We start from the raw sequence: 14,790 nt of genomic DNA on the forward strand, positions 1-14,790 counted from the left end.
TGACATCATCACACACAGTGACATCATCACACGCAGTGACATCATCACACACATACTTTCTTACTATAGGAACCACTTGCATCACGCTGTGTAACGATTATTACAGAGCACAACATCACTCACTAGAGTCAAACTCTGGTCTCCTGTGATCAAGTTCTTCTTGTACCATCTTTCAAAATTATTAGTGTCTGGGTTTTTATTGTACTTACTGAAAACCTGGACTGGACTAAGCAGCACTTTGATGCCATAGGAGTCAGAACAGGCTGCTCTGTCATTTGACACACAACCAGCACTTTGACTGGATAACAAAGCAAACATCTTAGCAGCCTTTGGATCACACACTGTTGTCAGGACAAAACACTGTTCACACACTGGCTAGATTTTCATGGATTTGTGAGGACACAGACCAACTCACAGAAGGCCCACAGTGCACCTCTCACCTCTCATCTGTGATCCCAGACGTCAATACTTCAATACCCCAATGCTGTACCACTCAAATACTAAACACACTTTATATGAAATTATGAACAACCTCATGCAGACAACACAGTGAACTGCATGAGAATGTGTTGGTTTCCTCTACATATCTGCATAGTCTTGACTTTGAGATGACTATGATGTGAATTGATGCTATATAGAGCTGAATTTAAATATTGAAGAGACCATCTGATCAAATACTGTTTAAAACTGTACTACTGTACTTTCAGTACATTTCAGAGCATGTACTTGGTTCTTTAGCTGGAGTAAATGATTTGAAGCTAAACTTGGAGTGAAGTACTTTTTTTTATAAAGGAAATATTTGTGTTTTTACTTGTAAAATTACTATTTTGTACTTCTACCACCTCTGGAAATAAAACACACTGTGTTGGAGTATTTGTGCTGTTCTTAGAGTCTGAACAGTAATGAAACTTAAAACAGTTTGTCAAACATGAAAAAAGTTCAGGAAGCTACTTTGTGAGTATTATACAGTTTATGTATATTTGGCCTGATGGTTGCAGTAGTGGAAACATCACACTCTGACCACAGTCGTCATGGTGACCTGTCTAACAGCAGTAAAACTATGTTGCAAGAGATGAAGTTTCAGTTCTTTAACAAGAAAGAAGTATTTCCTGTTTAATTCTGTCTTGTTAATCCTGTGTGTGAACATCTGCACACATTGATATTTCTGACAAAAACCTTCATATTTTTAAACTTATGATCAAAATGAAGTTGTCTTCAGTCTTGCAAATACAGTTTTGTATCAGGTTCAAATCTAAAAACTGGACAACACAGTCTCTTAGTTGAAGTAAAGAAAACCACAAACTGCAGCTACAAGTTATTTTTATCCCACAGTCTCATGAATAAAAAAAAATGTGTCTGTGGTTTTTTTGTTACTTCCTTGATTTTCTCTAAAGACAAATGGTTGGACATAAAACCCTGACAGCAACAGAAAAGTAGATTTTATTATTGTATTTACAGCTTCAATAGCAGCGTATGTGAAGTTCAGCCACTGTTCTGTCTCAGTCTCAAGATGTCGTCAGCTATTTACGCCAATCCAGATTTTTCCAAGAAGGTGAGATACAACAGTAAGGTGGAGGAAGGTGGAACAGCTTGGGTGGAAAATGACGTGGATATTTATGATAATCTAGACAGTATTGAAGAGGAGCAGACTGATTTTCAGCCACAGGAAGGAGGTAAGTGGGAAATCATCACTAATCAATAGAATAAACAGCCACCACCCACTGTTTCTGGGAAATGTTTTTATGATAATACAACATCTCAGTACTTGTTAGAACCCAACAGTGTAATCAGTGTAATATTTCTTAAACTGCTTTTTAAATCAGTATTAGTTATTAAATGTTCCGTATCTGACGACAAACCACTGCTCGTTTTCATTTCCTTGTTGTCTTGCTTTAGTTTCTGAAGTTTGCTTCAGTCGTTGGCAGCTGTCAAGGACGTGTTCAAAGAGTAAATGATACAGACAATGTAACAATGACAATTACAATGTGTTCAGTTTGAGTAGGACTATGTCCAGTGTGTCCAGTAGAGTGTGGATAGCAGCAATGTAGAAAGAGATGAGGTCAGATGTAAATGGATGTGATGGCCTGAGGAAAGAAACTGTTCTGGTGTCTGGTGGTTTTAGCAGACAGGGCTCAATATGTGCTTTGTATTACATTTATTTCCATAACTACTATGTTATGATGCTACAGAACATTTGGTTTTAGTAAATGACATATTTCTTAGGAGACAAAGCAGGAAAAACACATCCTGTCCTTTACCAGTGCACAACCTGAAGCTTTGTGTGTTCTGATAATGTCACTTCTTCTCTTACCATTTAACTGTATCCTGGACTAATTGTACTTTTTGAAAACGTCACCAAACTCCTGCACAGTCATCATAATAGGTCTCTCTTGACCATAACACTTTGTTCTGTCTGCTTCAGCCACTTCTCTCTGTGGTCGTTTGGTTTCTTCTACCTGGTCAATAGACGCTGTCTTTGGACACACAATTAACTTCTTCTTTCCCTTTCAGGAGTCTCCACAGTGAATCATGTGTCTCCATCTAACTCTAATAAATAAATCTCCTCTTTGGTCTTCCTCTAGACCTCCTGCCTGGCAGCTCCAACCTCAGCATCCTTCTACCCATATAATCACAATTTCTCCTCTGAACATGTCCAAACCACCTCAATCTGTCCTCTCTGACTTTATCTCTGAAACATCTAACATGAGCTGTCCCTCTGATGTCCTCATTCCTGATCCTGTCCATCCTCGTCACTCCCAAAGAGAACCTCAACATCTTAAGCTCTGCTACCTCCAGCTCTGCCTCCTGTCTTTTCTTCAGTGCCACTGTCTCTAAGCCGAACAACATCTCTGGTCTCACCACCGTCTTGTACACCTTTCCTTTCATTCTCGCTGATACTCTTTTATCACACAACACACCTGACACTTTTCTCCACCCGTTCCAACCTGCCTGCACTCGCCTCTCCACCTCTTTTCCACACTCACCGTTGCTCTGAACCGTTGACCCTAAGTACTTAAAGTCCTGCACCTTCTTCACCTCTGCTCCCTGTAACCTCACCGTTCCACCTGGGTCCCTCTCATTGACATACATGTATTCTGTCTTGCTGCGGCTAAGCTTCATTCCTCTGTTTTCCAGAGCAGACCTCCACCTCTCTAGATTTTCCTCCACCTGCTCCCTGCTCTCACTACAAATCACAATGTCATCTGCAAACATCATAGTCCATGGAGATTCCTGTCTAACCTCATCTGTCAGCCTGTCCATCACCAGAGCAAACAAGAAGGGGCTCAGAGCTGATCCTTCATGCAGACCCACCTCCACCTTGAACTCCTCTGTCACACCTGCAGCACTTCACCACTGTCTTACAGCTCTCATACATGTCCTGCATAACTCTAACATACTTCTCTGCCACTCCAGACGTCCTCATACAATACCACAGCTCCTCTCTCTGCACCCTGTCATACGCTTTCTCTAAATCTACAAAGACACAATGCAACTCCCTATGACCTTCTCTGTACTTCTCCATCAGCGTCCTCAAAGCAAATACTGCATCTCAGCATCCTCTCACTCTCCAGGATCTTGTTAAACAAACTAGTCAAAAACTCTACTGCCACCTCTCCTAGACACTTCCATACCTCCACAGGTTTGTCATCAGGACCAACTGCCTTTCCGCTCTTCATCCTCTTCAATGTCCTTCTCACTTCACTCTTACTAATCTTTGCTACTTTCTGCTCCACACCAGTCACCTCTTCTACTCTTCGTTCCCTTACATTTTCCTCGTTCATCAACTCTTCAAAGTTCTCCTTCCATCTTCCCATCACACTCCTGTCAATACATTTCCAGCCTTATCTTTAATCACCCTAACCTGCTGCACATCCTTCCCATCTCTGTCTCTTTGTCTGGCCAACCTGTACAAATCCACCTGTCCCTCTTTAGTGTCCAACCTAACATACAAGTCCTCATATGCTCTTTGTTTGGCCTTTGCCACCTCTACCTTCACCTTACGCTGTATCTCCCTGTACTCCTGTCTACTCTCTTCAGTCCTCTCAGTGTCCCACTTCTTCTTAGTTAACCTCTTTCTCTGTATACACTCCTGGACTTCCTCGTTCCACCACCAAGTCTCCTTGTCCACTTTCCTCTTTCCAGATGACACACCGAGTACCCTCCTACCTGTCTCCCTGATCAAATTAGCTTAAGTGGTCGAGTCATCTGGAAGCACCTCCAAACCACCCAGAGTCTGTCTCAGCTCCTCCCTGAAAACTACACGACATTCTTCCTTTTTCAACTTCCACCACTTCGTCCTCTGTTCTGCCTTTGTCCTCTTCATCTTCCTCACCACCAGCATCATTTTACACATCACCATCCTGTGTTGTCTGGCTACACTCTCCCCTACCAACACTTTACAGTCACTGATCTCTTTCAGATTACAGCGTCCACACAAGATGTCGTCCACCTGAGTGCTTCTACCTCCGCTCTTGTACGTCACCCTATGTTCCTGCCTCTTCTGGAAGAAAGTGTTCACTACAGCCATTTCCATCCTCTTTGCAAAGTCAACCACCATCTGTCCTTCTGTGTTCCTGTCCTGAAGACCAAACCTGCCCATAACAGTCTCATCACCTCTGTTCCCTTCACCTACATGTCCATTGAAATCTGCACCAATCACCACTCTCTCACCTCTGGAGATGCTCTGAATCACTTCATCTAACTCACTCCAGAATTTCTCCTTCTCTTCTAACTCACATCCTACCTGCGGAGCATAACCACTCACAACATTGAACATCACCCCTTCAATTTCCAGCTTCAGACTCATCAACCTGTCTGATACTCTTTTCACCTCTAGAACATTCCTCACAAACTCCTCTTTCAGGATAACTCCTACTCCATTTCTCTTCCTATCTGACCCATGGTAGAACAACTTGAACCCTGCTCCTAAGCTTCAAGCCTTGCTACCTTTCCACCTGGTCTCCTGGACACACAGTATGTCCACCTTCCTTCTCTGCATTATGTCAACCAACTCTCTATGCTTCTCTGTCATAGTACCAACATTCAAAGTCCCTACTGTCAGTCCTACATTCTTAGCTTTCTTCTTCTCTCTCTGCCTACGAACACACCTTCCTCCTCTTCTTCTTCCTCTTCGACCAACAGTAGTCCAATTTCCACCGGTACCCTGTAGGTCAACAGCACCGGTGGCGGTCGTTGTTAACCCGGGCCCCGACCGATCCGGTATGGAAGTCATTGTCACGATTTGCATGTTTAATTTAGCATGTGTTTTACGTCAGATGCCCTTCCTGCCACAACCCTCTGCATTTATCCAGACTTGGGACTGGCACAAGAAGACACTGGCTTGTGCCCCCTTGCGGTTGCATTGGACACACAATTAACTGTGACTTTAAATCCAAATTATAAATTATTCTTGGATGGGTGGATATTTTGGATTCAGTGTCTTGTCCAGGGAGACTTCAACAGGCGCAAACCACTGACCCTATGGTTGGTAGGTGGCCACTCTGCTGACTGAGCTACTGCTACCACTTTTTGCTACAACAGATAATTTTTTATTACTACAAATCATCATCTTTAGAAAGTCAAACATCAGTGGTAAAGTCTATACGACCATATCCAAGCATTTTGATGTTCCTGTGGTTAAGCTGCAAATATCACACTCCTCTTCAAACCTGACACAGCTGGAGCAGTTTGCTCAACAAGACAGGGTCACGCTACCTGTTGGCAGGTGCAGAGGGATTATATCACTGAACTGTGGGAACAAAAATCTTAATATTTGAAGAAATCAGTCATCTTTGTCAGTTCCTGTTCCACATCATACAAATACAAATCAAGTTTATCCAAAGTGACGTACAAGTGAGGTAGAAGTTGAGGTGAAAACACCAGAGCAAAGTTCTATGAGAAGACGTGTTTCTGTTTCATAAGATGCAAGTGCAAGGAAGAACAGACAGGAAGTTTTTTTTAAAGATTTCACTGCTTGTTGGAGAAGAGTTCTGTTTTCAGCATTTTTTGAATATTGGGAATGAGGCTGCTGAGCAAGCAGAGTTTGGTAGATCATTCCATGATGACGGAGCAGGAGAGTTTTGCTTAGTGTCTTTGGTGATGTGCTGGAACCACCAGTGTTATGACCTGGCTCATTGTTTGTGGTGTTGTTGTTTGGGAATAATTGTTTTGTTGTCTCTCCTCCTCCTCCTCATGTTGTGTGTGTGTGTGTGTGTGTGTGTGTGTGTGTGTGTGTGTGTGTGTGTGTATCCGTGTGTGTGTATCCGTGTGTGTGTATCCGTGTGTGTGTGTGTGTGTGTGTGTGTGTGTGTGTGTGTGTGTGTGTGTGTGTGAGGGATGAGCCACAGGTGGTGTTCACAGATTGGTCCATTTGAATTAATTGTCACCACCTGATTGGACAAGGTGGAGAGTCTTTCTTCATTCACCCCCAATAATTCACTATAAATATTCAGCACCAGGTCGCCACAGTACAAGTGAGAAGCCCTTTTATTTTACTCATTTTCTGTTTTGGATTTGGAGTTTAAGTTATACATCCTGGTATTTATTTGTGAATGTGTTCGGTTTGATTAAGTAATGTTGGGTTGACCACTTTGTAGGCAAGAGACAAAGATTTGAACCTAATGCAGGAAGCTACAGGAAGCCAGTGCAGAGATCTGAAGAGTGGTGTGACATTAGTCCTTTTTGGCTGATTATTAATGAGGCGAGCTGCTGTAGTTTTGGATCATCAGTGCATTACAGTAATTGATTTCATCTTGGTTTCCCTTTGGGGACCTTTGCTTTTCTAATAACAGGTTTTGTGATCATTTACAGGAGCATTTATAAAAGTCTGGTCTATGCAGAGATGGGAGAAATACCCAAACTCAGTACTTAGTACCACTTCAAATCCTTTACTCAGGGTGAAGTAATAAGTACTGTACAGACTGTAGATCAGAGCAGGGGGTTGGTCAGAGTCTCCTGAGGACCATGGCTGTAGGGAAAACACCCATTTGAAGAGAGTCATTGACTATAGTTCAAACTTTGTTAAAACATTTTTAAGACAAAGGAGGTGGGAATTGGGTCGAGGCACAGGTGGAAGACTTCAGTTTTGATACCACCTTCCTGAGTGTTTCAGCATCAACCAGAACCAAACAGTAAAATGATGACAGCTGAGACTGATGGTTTTCTTGTCTTCTGTAGGACCACACAGTCTGAATCGTCCTCCAGTCCAAAACAAGTCTTTCAGATCTGCTGCTCTGTGTCTGGCAGTGCTGTGTCTTCTGCTGATGGTCGGGATCATCACTCTGTCCACACGATGTAAGAATGAACAGCTCTGAATATTTTTAACAATGTGACAGTAACATGATGCATTTTATGACAAACTGGATCAACTCCTGTGTGTCTATAGGACAATGTTACACTCTCACACCAAATCTGAAGTCATTGGTCAGTTTATTTATTCGTCCTCTCTGCACATTAAATAAACACTTTCCCCTAAACTCCATTGTGAGAAACAGGAAACAGTGTTTACAGTTCTCATGCATTAGAAACCACAACTAAGGTCAGTGTGAAACTTCAGCAGCCTGAGAGACACATGAACGTTGGTTCATTTCTTGAGTTGTGATGAAGCAGCAAACCAACATTTGACTAACAGGATGTACAAATGTCAGAAACTGTTCTTATACCAACAAGCACAGGAGTAGATGATCAACTGAACTGCAGCAGTGAAACTCACCAAACGTCTCAGACAGCAGGGACTAGTTCATCACAGACAATCTGAGTCTATGATCTGTGGTTCATCAACAGATCTTTCTTCTTTTCCTTTGGACTGTTTCCTTTCAGGTGTCTCCACAGTGAATCATGTGCCTCCATCTAACTCTATCCTCTGCATCCTCTTCTCTCACACCAACTAACTTCTCACTAAAACCATAAATCTCCTCTTTGGTCTTCCTCTAGACCTCCTGCCTGGCAGCTCCAACCTCAGCATCCTTCTACCCATATAATCACAATTTCTCCTCTGAACATGTCCAAACCACCTCAATCTGGCCTCTCTGACTTTATCTCTGAAACATCTAACATGAGCTGTCCCTCTGATGTCCTCATTCCTGATGCTGTCCATCCTCGTCACTCCCAAAGTGAACCTCAACATCTTAAGCTCTGCTACCTCCAGCTCTGCCTCCTGTCTTTTCTTCAGTGCCACTGTCTCTAAGCCAAACAACATCTCTGGTCTCGCCACCGTCTTGAACATCTTTCCTTTCATTCTTGCTGATACTCTGTTATCACACAACACACCTGACACTTTTCTCCACCCGTTCCAACCTGCCTGAACTCGCCTCTTCACCTCTTTTCCACATTCACCGTTGCTCTGAACCGTTGACCCTAAGTACTTAAAGTCCTGCACCTTCTTCACCTCTGTCAGAAACTCTACTGCCACCTCTCCTTGACACTTACATACGTCACCCTATGTTCCTGCCTCTTCTGGAAGAAAGTGTTCACTACAGCCATTTCCATCCTCTTTTCAAAGTCTACCACCATCTGTCCTTCTGTGTTCCTGTCCTGAAGACCAAACCTGCACATCACAGTCTCATCACCTCTGTTCCCTTCACCTACATGCCCATTGAACTCTGCACCAATCACCACTCTCTCATCTCTGGAGATGCTCTGCATCACTTCAACTCACATCCTACCTGTGGAGGATAACCACTCACAACATTGAACATCACCCCTTCAATTTCCAGCTTCAGCATCATCAACCTGTCTGATGCTCTTTTCACCTCTAGAACATTCTTCACAAACTCCTCTTTCAGGATAACTCCTACTCCATTTCTCTTCCTATCTGACCCATGGTAGAACAACTTGAACCCTGCTCCTAAGCTTCTGGCCTTGCTACCTTTCCACCTGGTCTCCTGGACACACAGTATGTCCACCATCCTTCTCTGCATCATGTCAACCAACTCTCTTCCCTGTCATAGTCCCAACATTCAAAGTCCCTACTGTCAGTCCTACATTCTTAGCTTCCCTCTTCTCTCTCTACCTGTGAACACACCTTCCTCCTCTTCTTCTTCGACCAACAGTAGTCCAATTTCCACCGGTACCCTGTAGGTCAACAGCACCGGTGGCGGTCATTATTAACCCGGGTCCCAACTGATATTTTCATTTTCACTGTGAAAGTCATGATTCGCATTTTTAATTTGACGTGTTTCACGTCGGGTGCCCTTCCTGATGTTGTGGCAAAAACTGTAAGGCAAGTTAGGAGGCAAAAGGCAACAAGTGAATGATAATGGTGAGTTTAATCAGCAAAACACAGAAACATGCAGAGAACAGAACTAGACTCTAGAGTGAGTCAAATCAGATTTGACCCAGATGTGTAGGTTGTTCAGCCTTTTATACATTTAACTCAACAGCTGGGTTCACACAAAGAACAAAGGGATGAGTCAATGCAAATCAACCTTCGTACAATGTGGTCAGGAGTCTAATTAGCAAGTTCATGTCACTTTGTCCTTTTGTCTTCATTGTCTTTTAAGTCCTTGAGACTTATCATCTGTACTGGTTTCCTTCTAGGAATCAAATGTTCAGATATAGGTAGTTTTATGGTTGATATCTTCCTAACACACTTCTTTGTGTGGCCAGAGACATGATGTCTTGCTGGGGAGCAAAAGGTGAGGAAGCACTGGTTTAAGCAGGTTTGATACTGGGTCTGTGAGAAGTGTGAAAACAGTGAAACAGTGTTACAGAGACTTTGAAATTTCTCTTACACCTGACACAACCCTCTGCATGTAACCAGACTTGGGACTGACACAAGAAGACACTGGCTTGTGTCCCCTTGTGGTTGCATTCGGGATAAATAAAGCTGTGTTTTATTGTGTTTGTTAGAGAGTAGGTACATTTCTCAGATTCATGACCATTGTGAGTCGTTGCACCACTTGCTCTGTCAATGTTTTAAGCTGTAATTTTTACATTTATTTAAAACGTAATTCTGTTCAAAGTCCACAAACCTAAAGGTCAAACTGTGACAGCAGCTCACTCATCACATTTCCTGTCAGAAACACTTTTTTATTTAGTTTGATTGTTGAGACAGGAAGGCAGCTTTTCACACATATGCAGGCACACAAAGTTTTGCTAATGATGTTTAAATCTTAGCACGATGACCAGGAACAACATTTAAAGACATGTCAGCAAGATCTGTGTTTCTCAATAGCTTTTAAAGTTTTCCAGATATAAATCATAAATAAATGGTCATTCAATTAAATATACAACACAAAAATAAATTTTTATCAGACAAACACAAATGTATTTAAAGTGTCAGTGGTTGTGGTTTGTCTTGCTGCTACTTCCTTGATGCTCTCTGTTCAAAGCTGCCTGACTCAGACAGAATCAGACAGTGAAGACTGGTCACAAAGAAGTTCACTTAGTTTTTAGCTCTTTAGTTCATCAACATGTCGACAGAAATTCAAACTGAGTCTGATCTGAGGGTGAAATATATCAGAGGAGAGAGAGAGAACATGGAGGTGGAGATGATGGAGGATGGAGATCAGTGTGATGATGTTGGTAAGTATAAAAATGATGAATATTAGAAAAGAGTGTGAGGAAGTTTTAGGTTCAAACAACCTCTTCACTTTTCCTGCTGTTAAAAACAAAGATGGTGATTAGTGTAGTAAAGTAGATTATTAGGTCACTTGGTGTCATTTGGTTCCTCTGGAGTTTAAATCTCTTTGTTTTCCACAAGAAGCTGAACTTCATTAAAGGGAAACAGCTTCAGATGTTATCGTGCCGTTCGACGGCCATTTTGTTCACCTTCACACATGGCAGCAGGCCAGTAGGTGACTTTCAGGGGATATTAGATGTCACTGTGTCCTTCACTTTAGCTACAAAAACTACATGCTTATGGTTAGAAACAAAAATGAGAAGGATGTGGACTGAGAAAAAGAGTTTGGGCTAAAATTAGTTTGCCTAGTAAGCCTCGAATCATTTCTCTAAATGACTTCAGCTCTGAGAGACTTGTTCCAGTCAAAGAAAAGGACCCACAGTCTCCTGTATGTTGGCTTGGTCAGGGTGAGACAGGGTCTGAAAGCTGATGTTCAAGACAGTGTCACAGCAAACAGGACACAAACTGCTGTCTCTGGTTTCAAAGCCCTGTGTTTTGTTGCCTTCATATCCACCCCGACCTTCTCTACAAAGACTGACTACGGCCACTAGATGTCAGCATTTCCCCTCACATCTTGATCATAACAACTGTGCCGTTAGGTAGTAGGTGACCTACTAAAGCATAACTGTGGCTGTGACAATGACTGATAACCATGCATTCAATAGCATGAGAACACTGGAACACTGCTGTCAAGAAAGGGCCAACAATTCTGAAATAAATGTGTCTGTGGATTTTGTCTCTGTAGAACCACACAGTGAGAAGAAGCTTCCAGCTGGGAGAAACAGCAGTTTCAGAGTTTTTACAGTGTCTCTGGGAGTTCTGTATCTTCTGATTCTGGCTGGGATCATCACACGCCGTGAGGACTTTTATTCCCTAGTTGTGGATCTTATTTTCACAGCCCTGTTTTTGTTTTGGTCCTTTTCATTTCTTGACTTTCCAGCCACTGTAGACAATATGTGATATCATCTGTGGGACATTTCATGTCCTGGTTAAAATGAACAAGTAGCAAAAACTGGATTAGAGTTGGACACAAAAATGACGATATGAAGAGACAGAGTTTAGACCTGCACACAGACATTGTCAGACTCCTCCACAACCAACATGGACTTGAACAGTGACAACAAAGCACAGAATAGCAGCTATGATGATGCAGAAAACATGTACTGTCCATAAGACATAATAATGACAGTTGACGGGCAAAATCCGTTAAATTAGCCTGAAAAGGCATCGTGATATTCAACCATTCACAGGAGGTAAATTAAAAATGAATATTGATTGATCCCCTTTCTTGCTTTTTGGCTTCTCACCAGATATTTTTGCCACTTCTGAAAACTACAACCTGCAGAACAGATTCAACAACCTGAGCATCATCAACAATCAGTCAAAGAATTTAATCCAGCAGCTCCAGGATCAGATTGCAGGTAAATGCTTATAACTGATGGATTCCAGTCAGTTACAGGTCCGTTAGAAAACACTTAGTAAAAACCACAGGATGAAATAAAGCAGCTAAGAGAGAAAAACTGAAGGTGAGAAGATTTGAGACAGTAACAACAAACAGCTTTGATGATGTGATTTAGCTGTGTCTTTGAATTCTAATGACACTGGGAGCGATATAGTTTTTACTGTGTGAAGAAGCTGAAAGAAACATCGAAACCTGCACAATGACATTACAAGTCTTATGAATCTAATACTGAATCTGCAGCTTTATAAAAATCTAGAACCATTTAACGACCTGAGAACATCAGACAAACAGTGACAGTGACACTTATTATTGCACAGCAGGTGAATTCATTCAGCATTTTTAAAGCAGAATTATGTTGATTATGTTGTTTCTTACCAGATGTTTTACTGACATTTGAAAAACACAAGCTCCAAGACCAAATTGCAGCTAAGAAATATTTATGAACAACCAAGCAAATACTGTAATAATTCACACTGTCTACGTTATAGTTTTAGTTTGAATCTTTAGGTTTTATTTACAATCACAGCCAGTTACAGGATGAAGTAAAACAGCTGAAAGTTTGAGAACTTTTAAATTTGTAATGTATTTTTTATCAAATAAAAACAAATCAATAACTTAACTGTCTTTACGTCAAGTTATAATTATTTAATGATGATGTTTTGCTATGTATCACTTAAAAATCAGTGCCATAAAGTTTAGTTTAAAGATCTTAACTTATACAGTGAAACACTGAATAACATCCAATGTGTGTTTAAAAACTGGACATTAAGGGAAGTTGTGTCCTGAAGGATGGATGAGGTTTGGATGCAGCTGTTACTTTATGTCCACTGAGAAGAAAAGTTGGTATCAGAGCAGGTCATTCTGTCTGAGCAGAGGATCAGATCTGGTGATTATCAACAGCAAAGAGGAACAGGTGAGTGTGTGTGTGTGTGTCAGTGTGTGTGTGTGTGTGTGTGTGTGTGTGTGTGTGTGTGTGTGTGTGTGTGTTTGATCTTTGATGGATCTGTTTCTGACCTGCTGTCAGTCTGGATCCTCATTTATTTATTTCCCTGCTCAAAAATTTTCTAAATGTCTTTACAACTGAAACACAATTAAGTGTTTGTCTCTTGTCATTTATTAGAAAATTGTCAGTGAGCTCAGTAAGAATGCAGAGTCCTGGATTGGTCTGTGGACAGAACAGCCAGACTCAGGGGGAAAGTATCAAGGGAAATGGGTGGACGGATCAACACTGACACAAGAGTGAGACAGGTTTTGTTTCTACTACACTTTCATTGATGTCATTGGTAAAAACTAACATCTGTGTTAAAAGATAATAACATGTTCAAATACTAATTTATATCAGTGTTAGTCTGAAAATAGAATGAAATGACAGAAATCTTTGTTTGAATGAACAACTGCTGTACAAACCTCTAGTTCCCTGAAACAAGGCACAAGTTGTGTGATAGTTGGAGCATGAAGGGTGCAGCCAGGCCCTACGTGGTGACAGGTGGAATACATCAGTGTTAGCAGGAATGCAGTATGAGCATGATGCTAATAGAAATCTCCATAAATATGCTTACAGAGATCAACACCCATGATGCAGCTCGAGACTCACTGTGAGGACAGTTGTATTACTCCATAGAATTATAGCTTCAGAATCTGGGAATAGAATCTTTCCTGTTGCAGTTACTGCACCTGGATACAGGGTGATTCTGTGACTGTCTACACACCAATTATACTGCATCTAGCTACAACAGGGGGTCTGAGTAGGTTTGAGCTCAAGCTGCACCTGTTCTCCATCAACAACAGAATGAAGTTCTGCCTGCAGAAAAACTGCATAACAGCTGCATTTGAATGAACGCTGGCATTGTACCTGCAGGAAAAGAGACCAAATCATTTTCCTGAGAGACAAAGCTGAAAGTGATGTGAGGAAACCTGTTGACAAAGTGAAAAGTCTAACAGACAGTGACTGGGCTCAGAGAGAGAAACACTACTGAACATGTGCAGTGGCTTTAAAAAGCAGGAATCAGAGCAGGAAGACACTAAATGCTGCTGGAGTCTGAGCAGAGTCACTAACTTTGATTGGAATCAATTGGGGACCAACACAGACACAGGGACAACATGCAAACTCATAAGACACCTTTGTAAAATGCTGTCTGACTTTTTGCTGCTATATCTGAATGTGTGTATTGTCCTTTAGCTCCTGTTGTCTGACATATAGGATTTAAACTACTTTTTAACAAAACTAAAGATATGCAGGTCATTTATTTTAACTTCTGCAGAAGGCGATGGGAAACAGACCACACTGACCACAAGATGGCGCTGTGTCCCCAACAGTTAACATGGTGTGATGTCATTTCACATTCACTGTATTCAGGTAGGAAATGAGGTGACAGAGAGGTGTGATCTAAAACAAAGGTCACCAGGTGGAGTCAGCACAAAAACACTGCAGCTCAGCTCTTCAGTCTCTAACCACTGGGTTCATCCACCAGCTCACATCACTGTACCACACAGCCATAAAACTGAACATCTGCATTGTCCTCTGAGTTCATTGTGAAACAGAAGGAGGTTTCAAGACAGGAGAAGGGGATTCATTACATTTAGTTATCATATTGTGAGAAAACTGCATCTGATTAATTTATTCCCAATTGTTTTATATGATTAACATGGACACTAAGGACTTTTGATGTGCATTCAGAAGTCACATGATTCTCTAAATCAGTCGACT

The 14,790-nt window shown here is 41.6% G+C and overlaps 1 protein-coding gene across 5 annotated transcripts; it reads left to right on the plus strand.

Moving 5' to 3' along the window:
• The first annotated feature begins 1,292 nt into the window (after window positions 1-1,292).
• LOC137099766 (CD209 antigen-like protein A) lies at window positions 1,293-13,878 on the plus strand. 5 transcript variants are annotated; one of them, XR_010910807.1, is made up of 5 exons: window positions 1,293-1,673; window positions 7,177-7,293; window positions 11,367-12,042; window positions 12,854-12,996; window positions 13,204-13,878. XR_010910807.1 is itself a non-coding variant. In XM_067477021.1 (5 exons), the coding sequence occupies exons 1-5, from the start codon at window positions 1,511-1,513 to the stop codon at window positions 13,324-13,326; spliced, it is 657 nt and encodes a 218-aa protein (XP_067333122.1). In that variant the 5' UTR covers window positions 1,299-1,510; the 3' UTR covers window positions 13,327-13,878. The 5 variants fall into 5 exon arrangements, 3 of the variants coding, with proteins under 3 accessions (XP_067333122.1, XP_067333139.1, XP_067333131.1); XM_067477021.1 differs by having other exon boundaries at window positions 1,299-1,673; window positions 11,932-12,042; XM_067477038.1 differs by lacking the exon at window positions 13,204-13,878 and having other exon boundaries at window positions 1,303-1,673; window positions 11,932-12,042; window positions 12,462-12,867.
• Window positions 13,879-14,790: the final 912 nt, after the last annotated feature.

Source organism: Channa argus, chromosome 1 (genome assembly GCF_033026475.1).
Source record: "Channa argus isolate prfri chromosome 1, Channa argus male v1.0, whole genome shotgun sequence".
NCBI lineage: Eukaryota > Metazoa > Chordata > Actinopteri > Anabantiformes > Channidae > Channa > Channa argus.

Excerpts from the sequence above, each read along its gene's own strand:
- LOC137099766 (XM_067477021.1), top strand. The coding sequence starts at position 1,511 with ATGTCGTCAGCTATTTACGCCAATCCAGATTTTTCCAAGAAGGTGAGA. Across the intron at positions 7,294-11,931 it reads CATCACTCTGTCCACACGAT|ATATTTTTGCCACTTCTGAA; the intron begins GTAAGAATGAAC and ends GCTTCTCACCAG. Across the intron at positions 12,997-13,203 it reads TCAACAGCAAAGAGGAACAG|AAAATTGTCAGTGAGCTCAG; the intron begins GTGAGTGTGTGT and ends GTCATTTATTAG.